The sequence below is a fragment of the Ochotona curzoniae genome, unplaced genomic scaffold (assembly GCF_017591425.1).
Source record: "Ochotona curzoniae isolate NIBS_2020 unplaced genomic scaffold, NIBS_Ocur_1.0 contig_2692, whole genome shotgun sequence".
NCBI lineage: Eukaryota > Metazoa > Chordata > Mammalia > Lagomorpha > Ochotonidae > Ochotona > Ochotona curzoniae.
The window spans coordinates 20,891,888-20,911,209 of record NW_024465556.1 but is presented as its reverse complement, the minus strand read 5'-3'; the positions used below and the strand labels follow the sequence as shown (position 1 = coordinate 20,911,209).

Genomic DNA, 19,322 nt, shown 5'->3' with positions numbered 1-19,322 from the left:
GTGCTTGAACTTTTTTTAAGTAAAAGGCAAGAACCTGACTAACCTACACCACAGCAATAGTTCTGCTCCTACTTTCCTATTTCTTAAAGAAATCTCCAGGCTATTTTCCACTGTGACTGTATTTGCGTTCTTACCAACAGTGTATAAGAGTGGCCACCTTTCCACATCCTTACCATTAGTTATTCTTTTTGATAATAACCATGCTACCATGGGTGAGATGATACCTCGCCTCATTGCACCACCTCATTGTAGTTTGCTTTGCATTACTCTAATAGCTAGTGACATTGAGCATTTTTTCCATTTGTGTGTTGTCCATTTGCATTGCCTTTTACAATTTTTCAAAAAGATTTATTTTCATTTGAGAGGTACAATTACAGGGAGAGAAGCAGAGTCAGAAAGATCTTCCATGTGCTGGTTCACTCCCTAAATGGCCACAATGGCCGGAGCTGGGTCAATCCAAAGCCAGGAAGCAGGAGCTTCCTTTTGTCTCCCACATGGGTACAGAGGTCCATAGATGCGGGTCATCATCCGCTGCCTTCCTAGGGGATTAGCAGGCAGCTGCAAGTGGAGCACAGTACTTGAAACATTGTCCATATGGGATGTTGGCACTGCAGGCAGAGGCTTCACCAGCAATGCCATGACTCCAGCCTCTGCATTTCTTTTTTTGGGACCTATCAGGTTCTTACCCCATTTCTTAACTGGATTGGCTGTTTTCTTTGCTGATTTTTTTTTTTTTGAGTTCCTGATATGTGCTGGGTATTAATCCTTTCATTTTCGTCAGGTGGCATTCACTTGTTTGCTCTGTGTACGGAAGTGTCTGAAATTGATAGAATCCCAGGTATACTGATTGGCTTTTGTTGCTTGTTGCTTGCACTTCTGGGAGCCTAGCCAAGATACCACTGCCAAAATCAAGGTCGTGAAATATGTATCCTATTGTTTCTTCTAGCAGTTTCATAGTCTGTGGCCCCTTCTGAATTGATCTTTGCATATGATGAGAAGTATGCTTTTAATTATCTTTTACAAATATTTGTCCCAATTTTGCCTGCCACACTTTCTCCAATGTATGCTTGGTATCTTTGCCAAAGATCAGTTTGCTGCACAAACTGAGTGGATTAATTTTTTAAAAATGTTTCACATATTTATTACTGAACCAACCCACTACTAAGGGGTCTCAATCAAACATGTCCAGCTGTCCTTAGCTTGATACAGTGGATAGTGATGTTGATACAGCACAAAATATGTGTTCCATCTGTTTTAGCACAGTTCCTCAGAGACCCAGCTTGGTCCTTCTCCAGTGTCTCCTCTTGGAGTTACACCTGACCTTTTTGCCGGTTTTCATTCGACTCCACTGGGGAATGGGACGATTCTGTTTTTGTTTTTTGGCCAGGAATCTCTCGATTCTGAAGGTCTTGTGAGAAGACATGGCGAGGAAGACTCCAGGCCACGTATCACGATGATGGAGTGAAGAAGAAGGGCGGATTAATTTCTGGACTCAATATTCTGCTTTATTGATATATATGTCATTTCTTGGTGCCAGCAGTATGCCATTTTAATTGCTGTAGCTTTTGTAGTGTCAGATTTTGTTAAGCTTGCAACTTGTTGTCTTTGTGGTTGCATATAAATTTTAAGATTGTTTCCCCTAACTCTGCAAAGTCTGACATTGATATATTTGATATATTGATATATTTGCCTTAACTCTGTAGGTTGCTTTAGGTAGTACAGGCATTCTAACAATGTTTTAAGATTTTTATTTTTACTAACAATGTTAATTCAAGAAATATCTTGGCACTTTTTTGTGTGTCCTCACATTAGCATGTGATATTTTCATTAATTTTTTTGCTTCTTTGGCAACATTTATTCTTAAATATTTGCAGAGTTTTCTTTCTTTTTTTTTTGTACCTATTGTGAATTGAATTTCATTCTTAAATTCCCCCTTTACAAAGTTACCATTGGTCTATAAAAATGTTACTCTTCGCAGTACTCTGTGACTCTCCTGAGTTGGTTAGTCATTTCTAACAGCCTACTGGGGAAGTGTTTAGAGTTTTGCTTCAATGACATAACGTCCTCTGTGAACATGGCTATTTTGATTTTTTTTTTCTATTTTGATGCCTATTCTTCCTTTTCTCTAGATGTTTTTGCTACTACTTTCAGCACTATGATTGAATAAGAGTGCTGAAAGTGATATTCTTGTTCTAGAGCTAAAGGGAAACGCTTTCTTCCCCCCATCAGCATGATCCTAGCTGTGAGTATGTCATATAAGGTCTTTGTGACTGTGAGGCATGCTTCTTCGGTACCTAATTTTTTTTTTTAATTATGAGCAGATGTTGAATCTTAACAAATGTTTTTCTGCATCCATTGAGATGATTTTATAATTTGCATTCTTTATTCTAGTGATGGATTGCATTGATTGATTCGTGAATGTTACGGCATCCTAGCACCATTGACTGTAATGGATGAGTTTTCTGATGAGGTGGTTGTCATGTTTCTGCTGAGAATTCTGCTGTAGTTTTCTTTTTGTGTTGTTCCTTTGGTTTTGGTATCAAGGTAATGCTGGCTTCCTAAAAAGAGTTTGCCAGAATTCCAGCCTTTTCAAAATTTTTCAGTACTTTGAGTAGTTCTTCTTTAGATGTTTTGCAAATGCATTTGTAAAGCCATCGATCCTAGACTTTGTTGATGTTTTAAATGACTGCTTCCAGTGTCGTCACTTGTTATGGGTTTCTTTAGATTTCTTATATCTTCTTAACTTGAGCCTCATAGCCAGTAATTTATCTCTTTGGAGTTTTCACATTTTTAAGCATATAGTTCATTGCAGTTTCTTTTTCCTTTTTTTTTTTTAAAGATTTAAAGGCGGATATACAGAGAGGAGAGACAGAGAGGAAGATCTTCCGTCCGATGATTCACTCCCCAAGTGAGCGCAACGGCCGATGCTATGCCGAGCCGAAGCCAGTAGCTTCTGAAGCGGGGCCACGGGGATTAGAACCGGTGCCCATATGGGATCCCTGGCATGCAAGGCAAGGATCTTAACCACTGCGCCATTGCGCCAGGCCCGATCATGGTAATCTTAAAAGTTGGGTAGTATAATTCTCCAAGTTCTATTCCAGTTTTTTCTTTTTTTGCATTTTCGTAAAAATTTTAGAGTCATCTTGTCAGTTTCTAGGGGTAAATTCTGAGAAAACTGATAGTACAGTGGGTCTTCTAAGAGCTTGTCAAAATGTAAATAATGGGAAACCTATGCATAGGTTCTAAAATGTGGGACTTTTTGGACAAAATAAGCTTATCTTTTACTTACACTTTTCCATTCACATACTAAAGTATCCTTGTATTGATTTTTTTTAAGATTTATTTATTTATTTGGGCCCGGCACAGTGGCCTAGTGGCTAAAGTCCTTGCCTTGCACACGCTGGAATCCCATATGGGCATCAGTTCTAATCCCGGCAGCCCCGCTTCCCATCCAGCTCCCTGCTTGTGGCCTGGGAAAGCAGTCGAGGACGGCCCAAAGCCTTGGGATCCTGCACCTGCATGGGAGACCTGGAAGAGGCTCCAGGCTCTTGGTTTTGGATTGGCTCAACAATGGCCATTACAGTTATTTGGGGAGTGAATCATGTGACAGAAGATCTTCCTGTCTGTCTCTCCTCCTCTCTGTATATCTGACTTGGCAATAAAAATGAATAAATTAAAAAAAGATTTGTTTATTTTTATTGACAAGGTGGATGTACAGAGAGACAGACAGAAAGATCTTCAGTCCACTCCCCGAGTGGCATCACTGACCGGAGCTGAGCTGATCTGAGGCCAGGAGCTTCTTCTAGGTCTGCCACATGGGTGCAGGGACCCAGGGCATTGCCCATCCTTCACTGCTTTCCCAAGCAGGGAACTGGATGGGAAGTGTAGCAGCTGGGACACAATCCCATGCCCATATGGGATCCCAGTGCTTGCATGGCAAGGCATTGCACTGGGCCCGTCTTTATGTTCTCTCATTTGCATCCTGCCAGACTTGGCCACTAAGGTCCCTGGAAGATGGCCCCTGGTGGTTGTGGTATAGTAGATGAAGCTGCAGGTTTGAATGCGTGCATCCCATATCAGAGTGTCTGGTCCAAGGGCTGGCTATTCCTTGCTTCTGAACTAGTTTCCTATTTGTACACCTATGAGGTAGCAGATGTTGTGCCAATTACTGTGTCACTGCAACCCACATGGGGATCCTGGATGGAGCTCCTGGCTCCTGCTTCAGCCTGTCCCAGCTCTGGCTATTGTGGGCATTTGGAAAGTGAAAAAGCCCACAGGTGAGCTCTGTATCTTGTTCTCTCATTCACCGTGTCTCTGTGCAGAAAATTAAGATATCCGTGGTTCGTCTCAAACCTTTGGAGCTTGTTTTTTTTCTTTTTAAGATTTATTTATTTTTATTGCAAAGTTAGATATACAGAGAGGAACACAGAGAGGAAGATCTTCCGTCCATTGGTTCACTCCCCAAGTGGCCACACTGATCCGAAGCCAGAAGCCTGAACCATCATCTGGGTCTCCCACATGGGCCCAGTGGAGTCCCAAGGCTTTGGGCCAGCCTCGACTGCTTTCCCAGGCCACAAGCAGGAAGCTGGATGGGAAGTGGAACAGCCAGGATTAGAACCGGCGCCCATATAGGATCCTGGTGCGTTCAAGGTGAGGACTTTAATCACTAGGCTATCGAGCCGGATCCCAGAGCTTGTTTTTTAAGCTTGTTAAGGCTGGTGCATATTACCTTTTTAAATGAGATGCAAGCATTCATTTTCTTAAAAGATTTTTAAATTTGAAAGTCAGAGCTGCAGAAAGAAGGAGTGACACAGATCTTCCATTTGCTGGTTCACTCCTTAAAGGGCCACAACAGCTAGAGCTGTGTTGGGCCAAAGTCAGGAGCCAGGAGCTCCTTGGGGTCTCCTACATGGGTGCAAGGTCTAAGGACTTGGGCCACCCTCTACTGATTTCACGGGTCATGAGAAAGGAGTTGGATTGAAGTGGAGCATCCGGAACATTCACCAGCACTCCTATGGAATGGCAGTATCACATGCAGATGAGTAGCTTGCCACACCATCATGCTGGCCCCAGGTGGATATTTTAGCCATACTACAAAGACATAACCCTTGTGGAGTTTGTATTAAGTCCTCCACTGCTTAGAAAAGTTTCTCCCTTTGGCTTGTAGGAATTAAAATGATCCCCAGCTCTGTGTAAATTCTGAGAATCATTCTATTTGGAGGCCCCTGGACATTGATGTCTGTGTTGCTATTCTGTGTAAGGCAGAGAAAGCCAGAGATCCTGCACCTGCTGGGTCACTCCCCAGATGCCTGCAATGGCTGGTGTGAGGCCAGGCTTGGGTCAGGACTCAGAGTCTTCTGCGTAGATGGCGGGGCCTAAGTATATGGGTCATCCTCTGCTGCCTCTCTGGGTACCCATGAGTGGTGAAGTGGATCAGGAAGAGAGTTGCCATTGGAACCCAGCCATGCATGGGAGGAGTGTGTGCCAAGGAGAGCCCTACCTGTTACACCAAATGGCTGCTCCTTCTCCCTGGCCTTTGGGGAATGCTCCCTTGGTAGTTCTTGTCCAGCCGCACTGAGATTTCCCCCTTGCCTATACACACCGATATTTGACAGAAGAGTCACGTGGACCTCCATGCTGACTTCTAGAGCTCTGTGCACCTGTCTCGTTTCCCGGACTCTACCTCGCCTGTCTCAATGCCCTCAGTCTCTCGCCATTGATAGCTTGGCACTTCCCTGTGACCAGCCATATTCTTTTGATTTGAAATTCTTTCCTCCCATTGTGTAGCTTATCTATTTGTCTTTGTAGCAGGGTCTTTTAAACATTTAATAAAATTTAATTTTTAAATTTGGATATACTTCTATATTTTGATGAAATCGACACATTCCTCCTTTGTCTTTATGAGTTAGTATCACTTCTAAGACCTCTTTATGGAGTTGTAGGTCTTGAGGATTTTCTCCTAGGAGTTTTACATTTAGAGGTATGACCTGTTTCAAGTTCATGTTTATAGGTTTGGACCTATAGGCTTAGATCCAAGTTCATGTGTCAGCCTGTGATGTCTTCTTGTTCAGGCAGGTCACCCTTCCTGCATTGGGTCCCTTTTATTGCTTTTAAAAAGTCCAGTTGGGGCCTGGTGTGATGGCTCATTGACTAAATCCTTGCGTTGTAAGCAGCAGGATTTCATATGGGTACTGGTTTGTGACCCAGCGGCTACACGTCTCATTAGCCCCCTACTTGTGGCCTGGAAAGGCGGTATAGGATGACCCAACTTGGAACCCTGCAACCAAGTGAGAGACCTGGAGGGAGTTCCTGGTTCTTCCCAGCTTTGGATTAGCTTAGCTCTGACTGTTGTGGTCACTTGGGGAGTGAACCAGCAGGTGGAAGATTCTTTCTGTCTCTGCTTCTCTCTTTAAATCTACCTTTTTGATTAAAAATAAATTAGTTCAAAGTCCAATTGGCTTTGCTGACCACAGTGTGGATGCTGTTGACAAATCGAGTTTCCTTGATTCTGTGTGTCCGCCCTCCCAACCCCCCAGTAATCCCGAGCTCTAGCTGGATAATAACAAGGTTGGAAACAGGGAAGTGCTTTCTCCCACTGCTCCTCATTTTCAAAGCTGTTTTCACGTGTCTAGCTCTTTTGCCTCGCCATATAAATTTCAGAATAATCTTGTCTACATCTGCAAAATATTTGGCTGAGATTTTGATGGCAGTCACGATATTTTGATGGGAGCAAAGTGTTCTAATCCGTGAAAATGCCACGTCTCTCAATCTACTTCCACAGGCTTTCATTTCTTTATCAGCATGTGTCACTTTTTGGCACTTAGTCTTGTGGAGGCTGTGGCTTGTTTCTCACTAGAACCAACTCTGATGAAATTTTATCTGTGTGGTTCATTCTACATCTGTCTGCTTTTCAGGAAACTTAAGGTGATCCTGATAACATGATTTTTGTGCTGAGTGCAGAAGGCCATGATTTGCTACTTTAACTCTCATATGGTAATTAATATATTTACGTATATCTGCAACTTGGTTGTACAGTGCTGGAGAGCTGAACAACTGTGATAGTAAGTTTGAAAAATGATTTATTTGAAAAAGTGCTGGAGGAGAAAGAAAATACGGTACAGAGAGACAAAAAGAGAGAGATTGTCAGTTAGTTCACTCCTCAAATGCCCACAGTAGCTGGGACTGGACCAGGAAGAAGCCAAATCCCAGGTAGAGTTAGAAAGAGAGAGAGAAAGAGAGAAGAGAGAAGCAGACTTTCTACTCACTGGTTCACTCCCCAAATGGCTGCAGTGGCCAAGGCTGAGCCAGGTCCAAGCCAGGAACCAGGAGCATTCATCCGAATCCCCTCCCATGGGTGCAAGGGCACAGACACTTGGGCCATTCTCCATTGCTTTTCCCAGGTGCATTAGCAAGGAATTGGATTGGAAGCGGAGCAGCCAGGACTTGAACTGGTGCCTGTGTGTGATGCCAGTACTGCATGTAGTTGCTTGACTTTGTTACAGCACAGCACTGGATAAATCGATGTAACTTAATAATCTCAGCAAGGAACCTACACATCATGGGAGCAAACAGAGACCTGCTGTCACTGCTCTGTCTGCACCCTATGCCGCCATCTTGCCTCCGCTGTTGCTATTCTGAAGCAAATGGCCCAGACCTGTCTCTGCACTGAGACCCCAGCAAGGTGTTCAGTCTGGACCCTGGATTCCAGATCAGCCACTTCCCTGAGCTGAGTCCCTGCTTCATAGGGTTGACCAGATGCTCTGTCACTTGGCGCGGGACTTATCTACTTCCATCATCCCTGTCACCTGACCCTTGGTTCTAGATCTGGGAGGCTGCCTGAATGCAGACATCCTTCCCTGCTGTCTGCCAGGGAGGCTCTGGCAGGTGTGACTGAAGAAGAAACGTGGCTGGACTTGTATATGGAAACTCCCTTCCTTGCGCAAGTGATGGGAGGCACGCAAGCTCTAGAGGGCTCGTGCTGGCTGAGTGCTCCTCAGAGGGCTGGGTGCTTGGGGGTGCGAGCAGCAGATAGCAGTCCCTGAGTACTTACTGTGGGCCAGCTCTGTGGTGTATGCAACCCTGTCTTACATCTCACCACCGAACTCTGTAGCACAAATGGAGTTCAGCTTGCACTCAAGGAAACCACTGGTCTGAAGTACTTAGTCTTGATTAGTGTAACTTAAAAAAAAAAAAAGACCTTGGGACCCTGCCCCCATATGGGAGATCCGGAGGAAGCTCCTGGCTCCCAGCTTTGGATCAGCCCAACTCTAGCCATTGTAGCCATTTGGGGAATGAATTAGCAGATGGAAGATCTCTCTTCCTCTCTTCTCCAACACTGCCTCCCATCCACTGCTGAATAACTCTTTCAAGTAAAATAAGCATTTTAAAAAGTAGTAGTAGGTTAAGCCTGCACCTTCAGCTCTGGCATCCCATATGGGTACCAGTTCAAGTCCCAGCTGCTCTGCTTCTGAGCCAGTTCCCATCCTGTGACCTGGGGAAGCAGTGGAGGATGGCTCGAGTCCTTGGGCCCCTGCGCCCACAGGGGAGATGGAGCTCCTGGCTCCTGGTTTTAGATGGGGTCAGCTCTGGCCATTGCAGCCATTTGGGGAGTGAACCAGCATTCTCCTTCACTGTAAGTTTGTGTTCCAAGAAAAAATAAATACATCTTTTAAAAAGACGTTGAAAGAAAAAAAAATCCAAAATGCACACTTCAAAAATGAAGAGGAAGGGTGGTGGTGTGCTACAGTGGGCCAAACCTCTATTAAACCTGATTATTATTGTATTTTTAGGTTCTAAATACTCCATTTGGCCCCCCTTCATGTACCTCACTTTTTGTAGCTGCCAGAGTAGCTGGTGCTGCATCAGTGCCATTGGTGTAGAAGGGCTTTTATCTCCTTCATCGTGGTAAATCCATCTATTTTATAACCTCTGCTGACAATTCCATTATTTGAAGTCCTTCTGGGTCTTTTTTTTTTCTGTTGTTTCCGCTTATTCTCATTCATAGACCCTACTCTTCGAGTGCGCCTGGTTACCTCTAACTGCGTGTTGGACATGGCGTTTAGTATGTCTTAGATATAATGTAGTTTGATCCCTCTCATCTTCATCTGAAAGTGGATTTTTTCCTATGTTTGGGCTGGATGATCAGAAGGCCCACGGATCCGGGATGGGGGCATTCCAGGTTTAGATCACACACAGTTCAGTGTTCACGTAAGGGCTGATTTATTTCTGGTTCCCCTTATTTCTAACGTGCAGCCTTTTGGGGGTCACGGCTCAAAGCAGGTCATGGATTGTGTCCCCTGTTTGGAGGGTGCTGTTTCTGAACCCACCCAAAGTGACAAGGGGCCCCACTGACCTCAAGGGCCCTGGCCAAGTCATTCCTTAATCTCTTCTGAACAATGATATATTTTCCCCCTTCTGTTTGGTCCAAATGTTTTGAACTGTTTTCAGTAGGAATGTGGTTTCAGTGTTCTTGTCTGCCACTTAGGGGCATTGCCACCATTCACAAAGACATTCAGAAGAAAGATTTTTTCCCCCTTTAAGCAGACAGTGATTTCCCTATTTATAAGATGTATACGTGCTGGTTGGATAGGTGTTTTTGAAAACTGTAATAGAAAAACTAAAAAGGAGGAAGTGCACAGCTGAGTCTACCAGTCAGAGGAGAATCTAGCTAACGTGTGGCCTTTTGCTAATACACATTTTTTTGGGTCTATGTGTTGAAATATAACAATTCTAATGTATTACTGTTTCATATCCTTCTGGTATCAAAAATCACATTGTCACTATTTTTGCTCACACCCTATGACAAAGTGCTAATTGGTTTTGTCACATCCAATTTAAATGGCCTCAGCCTCTGCCTCATCGTTGGATTAATACATCAATTTCGATTTTCTTCATTGTGTATAGCGTGACTGGCATCTTTGAAAGTTTGTCCACACTTGTGAATATCTCCCAATGACTAGGGCAGAGGGTGTGAACACATCAGTGCTGTGCTGAGGGTCATTGGAACCTTGGTTGAAGCTGCTTCCTGGCCATTTAGCCAGTCCATTCGGGGCTGCTGTCAGCAGGAACTCACTGTATGTTTTGGGAAGTTCGAACTGCAGCAAAACACGGTGGTTTTATTTGCGTCTCTTCCACGTTTGGTTGAATGGGCAGGTGCAAGCAGTTTTTCTCCAGTGGCTCACTCTCATTCCTTTTTGGCTCCCATTCCCAGATGTGTTTAATATGATTCCATAGTAATAGAGATGGATATCTTCATTAAAAAAAAAATTCTCAGCGGATACCAATACATAGTCAAGCTTAAGAATTGCTTTAAAGTTGAAAAACAAAACGGCCAGCATTTGTGGTGCTCTGGGTTAAGTGGCCGCTTGTGACACAAGCATGCTCTATAGGATACTCAATTTAAATCCTGGCTACTGTGCCTGCATTCCAGCTCCTTGTTCACGTGCCTAGGAAGGCAGCAATTGCTGGCCAAGGTACACGGGTCCCTGCCACCCATGTAGGAGACTAGGGTGGAGTTCTAGGTTTCTGACTTCAGCTTGGCCCAGTCCTGGCTTTTGGGAATCATCTCGGGGGAGTGAACCAGCAGACAGATCTCTCAGGGAGAGAAGAGCCCCAAACAAAGGAATGCCCAGAAAAGCAAGGGAGGCCTGGGCAGGTGGCCCTCACCGTGAGGCTAGCTGACCTTTTGGAGTCAGTGTCCCCTCTCTGCAGCGTCTTTTGAGGAACAGGATATAGGCACTTGGGTGAGGACCAGAGCCCCAGCATGGGACCTCAGGGTGGCTTGGACAGGCACCTAACCCGGCCAGCAAGACCCTCTCTCGGAACCAGCCTTGCAGATTGGATTGCAATCGCGACACCTTGTGGCAGCACCCCGCAATAGCAGCATGAGGCTGAGCTTTGTCCCTCAGAGGTTGCCAAGCACCTGGAAGAAGAAGCAGCAGCATTCTGTGACACGCAGGGCTCAGCAAGGAGATGCTGGGCTTGTTGGACACATAGCAATGTGGGAGCTTAGGCAGGCATGACAGAGGGCTGTGCAGAGTCCACATCCCTGCTCTACTCAGCCGTGGGTTGCATCTCTTCCTTTTGTTTTGGTTTATTTGCAGATCAACAAGCAGGTACACTGCCTGAGTCCTAAGCATGGTGTGAGGATTAGATGAGCGAATGTGTGTTTAGAATAGCACCTGGCTCAAGGTGAGTGTTGTGAACTGCCAGAGGCAGGCTTGTTACCGGGCGGCTGTTGTGATCACAAACCATGAGGACATGTCTCAGGAAATGCATACCACGTGGTCCAGAGCAGACAGCCCTGGGGACAGTCTCTGACCCTCTGGTCTGACTTGCAGATGCTAAGATCTGCTCTAAAGCCCACGAGGCTGCAGCCCCCATCACAGCCAGGTCTGAAGGGTTATAAAAGCCCAAGGGGGCTCCATATGGGAGGCATCCCGAATTCCACTACTTTTCCCCCCTTAAATTCATCTTCTCTCTTTGCCTTTGTCTCCTGCCTGGATTACGCATCATTTCCTCTTCCTAGTCTCCCCTCCCCCACGACTACCACCTTGCAGTCTGCCCTCCACATAGGGTGAAGGGTGGGCACGGCCTCTCCCTGGGCCCATCTGCCTGACTCCACTTCCCCTCTTAGCTGTGTGCAGCTGATCCATCTCCTTGTTCTGAAGGTACACGCGCCCTCTTGTATTGCGGCTCCAGCGTACACTGAAGCTACGGACCGAAGAAGTCACATCTCCACCCGTGTCTGCTGAATGGCTAGCCTGGTACCAAGCTGGGGAGTGTTGATGAGAGGAATACATTATCCTTGGGGACCATTTTGGACACAGAGGCAGTCACTCCATGAGCTCAGGATCCAATGCAACCCTTCGTTGTATCATAGGAGTAATTACAGAACTGTCGGGGAGAATGTCAATGGCTTTAATGCACCACCAGGTGTCGCCACTGTACAGCCCTTCAGAAACCTGAAACACTGCAGGGCTCTCTAAGGGCAGCTTGCATGGCACTGTGCTCAGAACACACAAAACACACAAGTCCCACCTGGGTTTACAATCCAGCTTCCTACTAATACACATCGAGGGAGACAGCGGGTCAAGTACTTGGGTCCTTGCTGCCTCTTTAGGAGATGTGACTGGAGTTCCTGGCTTCAGCCTGGCATGGCCGGGCGCTGTTGTTATTTGGGGGGTGAGGGTAGAACATCCAATGAAAGCCAGAACCTGAACTGGAGCCCCTCAGCAATGCTGGCACTGCAGGTAGAGGATTAGCCAGTTGTGTCATCGTGCCAGTCCCACGATTGAATTGGGGCTGGTGTTGTGGTGTGGCAGGCTAATCTGTGATGCTTGCATCCCCTGTTAGCATCAGGTAGTCCCGGCTGCTCCTTTTCCTGTATGGCTTTCTGCTAATACGCCTGGGAGGCCCGTTTTGGGCCCCTGTCAGTGAAGCAGGAGACTCGGATAGATTACCAGTCTTGGCTTTGACCTGGCCTATCCTTGGGTATTTTGGCCATTTGGGGAGAGGACCAGTGGGTCTCTCTCTCTCTTTCTCTTTAATTTTCCCCTTTTACCTGTCCCTGTGACTCAAATAATTGAAATAGATCTTGAAAAACGATAACATGGAGCCCGGAGCATTCCTCCGGGCTCAGTGGGAGAGGTTGCTGTCTGCACAGTGCTTGCGCCCACATCTGGCCAGCGGGGAGTGGGTTACACAGGTGCTGGCTCTCACTGTTGTCACCCCAGGTGGCTCTGTCCTGCTGTGATGAAACAATAGCCCCGATCCAGCTGGCCAGGTGATGAGGGTCTCCCCTTTCCTGTCCTTCTGCCTCGTCGTCTGCATGCCTCAGTGTAGCCGGGGCTGCACAGAACTGTGGTCCTCGCTCCTTTCCCTGCAGAACTCAGGTCCACAGCTGGGCTGCGTAAACAGGCCTCTGTTCTCTTCAGCCATGAACTCAGGGGAGTGGGGTGGGGGCAGCTGAGCAGCAGGCCACTTTCATGCATCTAGCTCCCCCCCAAATTAGCTTACACTCTTGCATATGAGTGTGAAAACAAAAGCTTTCTTTTTTTTTTAAGATTTATTTATTTATTGGAAAGTCAGATATACAGAGAGGAGGAAAGACAGAGAGGAAGATCCTCCATCCAATGATTTACTCCCAAGTGAGCGCCACGGCCGATGCTATGCCGATCCAAAGCCAGGATCCAGGAACTTCTTCCAGGTATCCCACGCAAGGGTGCAGGGTCCCAAAGCTTTGGGCAGTCCTTGACTGCTTTCCCGGGCCACAGGCAGGGAGCTGGAAGGGAAGCAGGGCTGCCGGGATTAGAACCAGCGCCCCTATAGGATCCCGGGTGTGCAAGGCGAGGACCTTAACCACTGCGCCATCGCACCGGGCCCCATTTTTTGTTTCTATTTATCACCTGCTACATAAAAGTAAGTGAACACAGGGATTTGATTGGTTCCAGGAGTCAAATCTTGGCTCACCAGGTCGTTTAGGAAGGGAAGGGGGCAAGCTGACTTGAGGAACGGCTGGAAGCAGAGCTGATGATTCTGTGTGGTGGGCATTTTGCCTGAAGTTGTGGTTCCCCTGCACCCAGGGCAGGGAGCCCAGCGAGTGCCCTGGGAAGCTGCAACTGCTCAGGTGCAGTTCTGGGCAGGAGACGGATGAACCGAGCACACCAGTCCCACTCTCCACCACGCGGTGGCGCCAAACTGCAGGCCAGGCCAGGCTCTGCCGTGACTGTGAGGGGCTTGGCAGCTCAGCAGCAGCTCCAAGTGCCAGGGACTGGCATCGCCTGTGTGGCAAGGGGCCAGGAGGGAGACCAGGGGAGCACGGCCCGACAATAGCCGAGAGTGTGGGCCTCCCTGCTGCCTGGGGCTCCTGCACAGTTCAGAGCTGGGCCACCCTGGGCTGGACATCTGGGCATTCCTGAGCAAGACGGTATTCTACATGGAAGGACTCAGAATCAGATAGGAACCATCAAGCACAGGAGTAGTCTAACCACATGAACACACCCAAGTTCTGCCCTTGCTGGGGCCGGGGGTTGTGCTGTGCATAAGGGAGCCCATGCAGAGAGGTGCCAGAGGTGCTTGGCCCTGCTGTGGCAAGCACGTCCCTGTGTGAGCTGCTGGTGGTGCTGGTCTCGAGTCAAGGTCCCTTCTGCTGACTCGTGTCTGAGTAGGCTGGGGAATCCGTGGAGGTGCCTAGCAGGGTGGGCTGGGTTGTCATTCCTCTCCTTACTCTACTGAGAGGCACTGCTTGGGCAGGCCCAGCTCCTTGTGGGGGTCTTTTGGTTTCTGATGGAGTTGGTACAGCCTCATCTCTGGTCCATAGCCACCCAGCAGTCCCAGAATGCCCCGTGACACAAGACAGTGTGCCGTGCTATGGTACAGAGCGCTGAGCTAGCGGGGCCAGGCACCTTGCCTGTCTCACTTGGGGATCCCAACAGCCTCTCTGGGAGGACGAAGCCAAGGTTGCAGGTTCCTGGTACTCAGGTCGTGGGGCCAAGCTGGGGCCTGCCTTCCTGGCTCTATCCTCCAAGGTCAAGGGCCTTGGAGGCTCAGCTAGGCTTAGGAGTGCAGTCCTGGGCCACAGTGGTCATGGCAGGCAGGTGATACATCCTCTGTGCGCCTGAGTCCCTAAGTAGGGGAGGTAGGAGGCACCCCCGGAGGATAAGGAATTTGGGGGTGTACAGTGAGCAGTCTGGGGGTGTTGGCTTGGCCTGGCTCTGTGTCTGTTGCAGGGTTTTATAGAAGTGATTTTAACAAGGCTAAACCCCTTTGTTTCAAACTAGATCTGTTGGCTCTAAAGTCTTTCTCTCTTTTTTTGTCTTCTCAGTTTACTTCTTTGTAACTTATGAGAATATCTGCAATGCTATTGTTGAATGAATGTGTTTATTATAAAAAGAAAAATTGAAGAGGTGAGTGGTGTGGCTGCAGCATGTTAAGCACTACCCAGGACACCCACTTTTTAAAATTGTATCAATTTTATTTTTGATCATTTTTACATATTTGATTAGGGTGCAAAGGATCAAGGACTAGAGGAAAGTGGGTGAGACCATTGTTTTCACATTGTTTTTTCCTTCCTGTCTCTGGGGGAAGGAGAGTGATAAGGGGAGAAGCCACACCCAGCCTCCCAACCATTCCAGGGGGCTGGAAGTGGGGCATGCTCCGAGGGTCCTGCTCAAGTAGTTTTGATAGTTCAGCAGTTCTGTATTGCTGCCGATCTCGCCACTCCAATCACGATGAAATCTCTCCAGACTCCACTGGCTGACGTAGTCCAGCTTAGAGCCTCTATTTGCCCAGGTATTTGCTGTCCATTCTCTGCTGAGGTAGTTGATTGTAGGATACCCATTTTTCGTATTAGGGTGTTGGCCTGAATCCTGCTGCTCTGCTTCCAATCCAGGTCCCTGCTGATGCACCAGGGAGCAGTGGATGATGGCCCATGCACTTGGGTCCCTGCCAGCCAGGTGGAAGATACGCATAGTTCCCGGCTCCTGGCTTCAGTCTGTTCTAGTCTTGGTTGCTGCAGCCGTTTGGAGAGTGGACCACTGAATGGAAGACGTTTCTCTCTTTATCTCTCTGTTATTCAACCTCTAAAATAAATCAATGAATAACTATTTTAAAAAAATTTTACTTCTTTTTATTGTTATCTTTTTATGATACAGTTCCATAGATCATGGAATTTCCCTTATACCCTTCCCAATTCCCTCTCCCCTCACTGACTTCCCCTATATCATTACTGTAGTATAGTTCTTCATACACAGGCTTATGTCCGTCATTGAGGGCATGGACAATGACAGAGAGTCCAGCATCCTATTGTCAAGATATAGTAAACAGTTTCATTGGGAGTCCATTTTTGTCTGGAAGTAGAGATGCATACTGCATTGTATCCTCACATCTGGATATGTCAGTCTCCATTACAAAGTTGCCATACTTATCCCCTTAAATGAAAAAAAAATTAAATAACTATTTTTAAAAATTCAATGTAACAAAGTACAGAAAACTAAGTGAAAGTAATTTTAAATTCCTTCTCTGGCAATAAACCATTAATAAATTGGTGAGTAGACTTACCTATACAAATAATACCCACGCGTGGGGCTCAGCGTTATGGCTTATTCACTTAAGTCACTGCTTATGACATCAGCATCCCATAAGACTGCTGGTTCAAGTCCAGGCTGCTCCACTTCTGATGGTTCAGCCCCCTGCTAATGGGACTGGGCAGGCAGGAAGATGGCTCTAGCGCTTGCATTCCAGGCTCATGGCTCCAGTCCTGCCCAGCCCAGCCCAGCCCAGCCCAGCCCCTGAGGGCCAATGAGGCTATGGAGGCTCTGTGGGGAGTGAATGAAAGCTCTCCCCACCCCCATCTCTCTCTTTCCACTTCTCCCTCCCTCTCCCTAATTCTACCTATCAAATATGTAAATCAATCTTTTATTCAAAATCCACGTACCTGAGTGATTTAGCAGATATGCAGTCGTGTGGTAGGGCGGGGCCCAGTAGAGTTCCAGTCTGTGAAGATGGCAAGAAGCTGTCCCACCTGTGTGGGCTGTCTGTCTCTAACTTTTCTTATCAAAAGAAGAAACTATTTACCTGTTGAAGTTGTTAGGCTAAAAAAAAAAAAAAAAAAGTGATTGAGCTATATTGCAATCTGAATGAATATACGCGATCAACATACAACACGAATTTTTTTAAAACTTTGTAAATAATCAATATAAAAATTTTAATAGGATATGCAGTCTTTAATAAGGAGAGAAGTTGTTTCCAGCTAACTGATTCATCACCCATGGTTGAGTATTACATAGTGTTAAGATGTGACAGGATCCAGCTCATCTCTCTTCATATTTATTGTTTGTATAGAAGTGAGCGCTGAGAAATAAATGAGCCAATAAAAGTGGAGCATGTTTAATACTGTCATAATTCTTTGGATGGTTTATGAATTGCATGCTAAGTACACAATGACAAGCCATCAAAAGCATTTGAAATATTCTATCAGTTAATGATTTAAATTCTCCTTTAGTTTGCTGAAGGAAAATAATTAGAAACCATTGACTTGCAAAGGAGTCACAGCCCAGTCACTGGAATAATTCATGTTCGTGATTTCTGGGAAGTCTATCAAAAAGACTGTCAAGTGTACCGAGATCTAACCAATGATTATTAACTTTCTTCTTAGTCCTGTATAAGAGGTTCTTCTCTGAACTGCTAGTCACAAGAAGAGGTGGGAAAAATCCAAACCTACCTTCCAACTTACCTTTATCAGCATATTTTTTTTTGATGAAATGCTTTGTCTAAAAACAAGTTTTAAATATCTTTTCATATAAACCACGGAATCTGTCCATAAAATATTCTAGATGGCAAAGCCACTTCTCGCTGCCAAGTCAATTAGCCAAGTCAAGTTTATTTATTCTGAAATATGGCATATGTTCAGAATAGCGCAGCAAGCAAACTCTCACAGGTCCAAAATATTTGAAAAGCAAACACATGTACTTGTCCTTCTTTGTTGGTACCCCGAAAACTCAACCTCACGGCCCTTTCCACTCACACCCTCTTCTCCATTCCAGGGGATAGCTCTGTCCTGACTTTTATGGTAAGCACACTTTCTCCCCTAAAATTGTGCCCTAAACCAGAGTTACTTTTGCTTAGTTTTGAATTTTTGTGGGTGGAATGTTCCTGTGTTGTGTGTGTTTCAACACCATGTTTGAGCAATACATTCACATCTGCCTGTGGCTCACTGCTGTGTATTTTCACTGCAATAGGGCTGTCCGTTGTATGCAATCATCGCCATCTATGGATCCTGCTGTTAATTAATGCTGTGTTTTGGATACAGTTTAAATGTCTCTGAAGGCTTTTTGTGTTGAAATTGAACACGGCACTGCTGAGAGGCAGAGGAGGCCAGAAACTTAGTCTATCCACGGTGTTTAGACATGGGTCCTTTGGAAAGTGAGGGGGATCAGGCAACGCCATGAGGGTGAGTCCTAGTGGGTTTAAACATCAGGGCTTCCTGAAGGTTGCTACAGATGCTGTGTATTTCCCTGAGGTTGGTCCAGCAGAAGCCCTGGAAATTACATCTGCACAGCCAGGGGCAACAGGAATCTATTTTCTTTTAAAATTTTAATTTGTTTGAATGAAGGAGGGAGAGAGACTGGGGTCCCGAGCTCTGTGGTTCACTACTTAAATGCCTGCAACTCCTGGGGCTGGGTCAGCCCACTGCTAGGAATCAGGTCTCCTCTGTGGACAGTAGAAACCCAAGTACTTGGACCATCATCTGCTGCCTCGTACAGTGTGCGTTAGCAGGAAACCAGCTTAGAGTGGAGCTGAAACTTGAACCCAGACCATTCAGCATGGAGTGTGGGTGTCCCAAGCAATGTTCTAACTGCTCAGCCCAAATGCCCACCCCGAATTTCTTTTCTTTATAAAGTGGGCTGATTGGGCCCGGCGCGGTGGCGCAAGTGGTTAAGGGTCCTCGCCTTGCACGCCCGGGATCCCATATGGGCGCCGGTTCTAATCCCGGCAGCCCCGCTTCCCTTCCAGCTCCCTGCCTGTGGCCTGGGAAGGCAGTCGAGGACGGCCCAAGGCTTTGGGAACCTGCACCCGCGTGGGAGACCCGGAGGAGGCTCCTGGCTTCGGATCGGCATAGTATCGGCCCGCTGCGCTCACTTGGGGAGTGAATCATCGGACGGAAGATCTTCCTCTCTGTCTCTCCTCTCTGTATATCCGCCTTTCCAATGAAAAAATAATAAAAATAAATCTTTAAAAAAAAAAAATAAAGTGGGCTGATTAAGTATTCTGTTGAGATGAAAATCTGACTTGATCACGGATGTGTAGATTATTCCCGGTTTGGTTCTACAATGAATCACATTGCTATGAATGTGCATTGTGCTTTCAGCTAGCAGTAGAATGAACTCTAGAGCGTGTCTCTCTTCAGGTATATTAGACAGTGTTAACAGTTCTCAAAATGATTGTTCCAGGATTATGTTCCTACCCACAACAACAGAGTACCCATAGTCCGCCCCCCGCCCCCTCCCCATCTTGCCCTGGGATTCATTAGCCAAAGGTCTACAACTTCTTATAGTCCTTGTATGTCGCTCTGTATCTGGGAACTTTGGGTATGTTCTGGAAGGTCTTTGGTAAGCTCTCACTGTAGTTGTAACTTGCTTTTCTCTGATCATGAATAGGAGCGTGAATTACTATAGACTTGAGACATCTTCCTACTGGAAAATTTTCCCATTATTTCCTGTGTTGCAGGAGCTCTTTTGATATTTTGGGTATGAGTCCATCGTTAGTTATATGCATTGCAAATAACTTCTCCCAATCTTTAAATGGTCTCTCCAACCTTTGAG

General features: G+C 46.3%; 1 protein-coding gene across 1 annotated transcript; it reads right to left on the bottom strand.

Moving 5' to 3' along the window:
- Nucleotides 1–1,116: 1,116 nt before the first annotated feature.
- Nucleotides 1,117–1,464, bottom strand: LOC121153518 (60S ribosomal protein L39-like). The gene has a single exon (XM_040976131.1). The coding sequence runs from the start codon at nt 1,421–1,423 to the stop codon at nt 1,268–1,270; it is 156 nt and encodes a 51-aa protein (XP_040832065.1). The 5' UTR covers nt 1,424–1,464; the 3' UTR covers nt 1,117–1,267.
- Nucleotides 1,465–19,322: the final 17,858 nt, after the last annotated feature.

Coding starts and splice junctions, on each gene's coding strand:
- LOC121153518 (XM_040976131.1), bottom strand. CDS start 1,423: ATGTCTTCTCACAAGACCTTCAGAATCGAGAGATTCCTGGCCAAAAAA.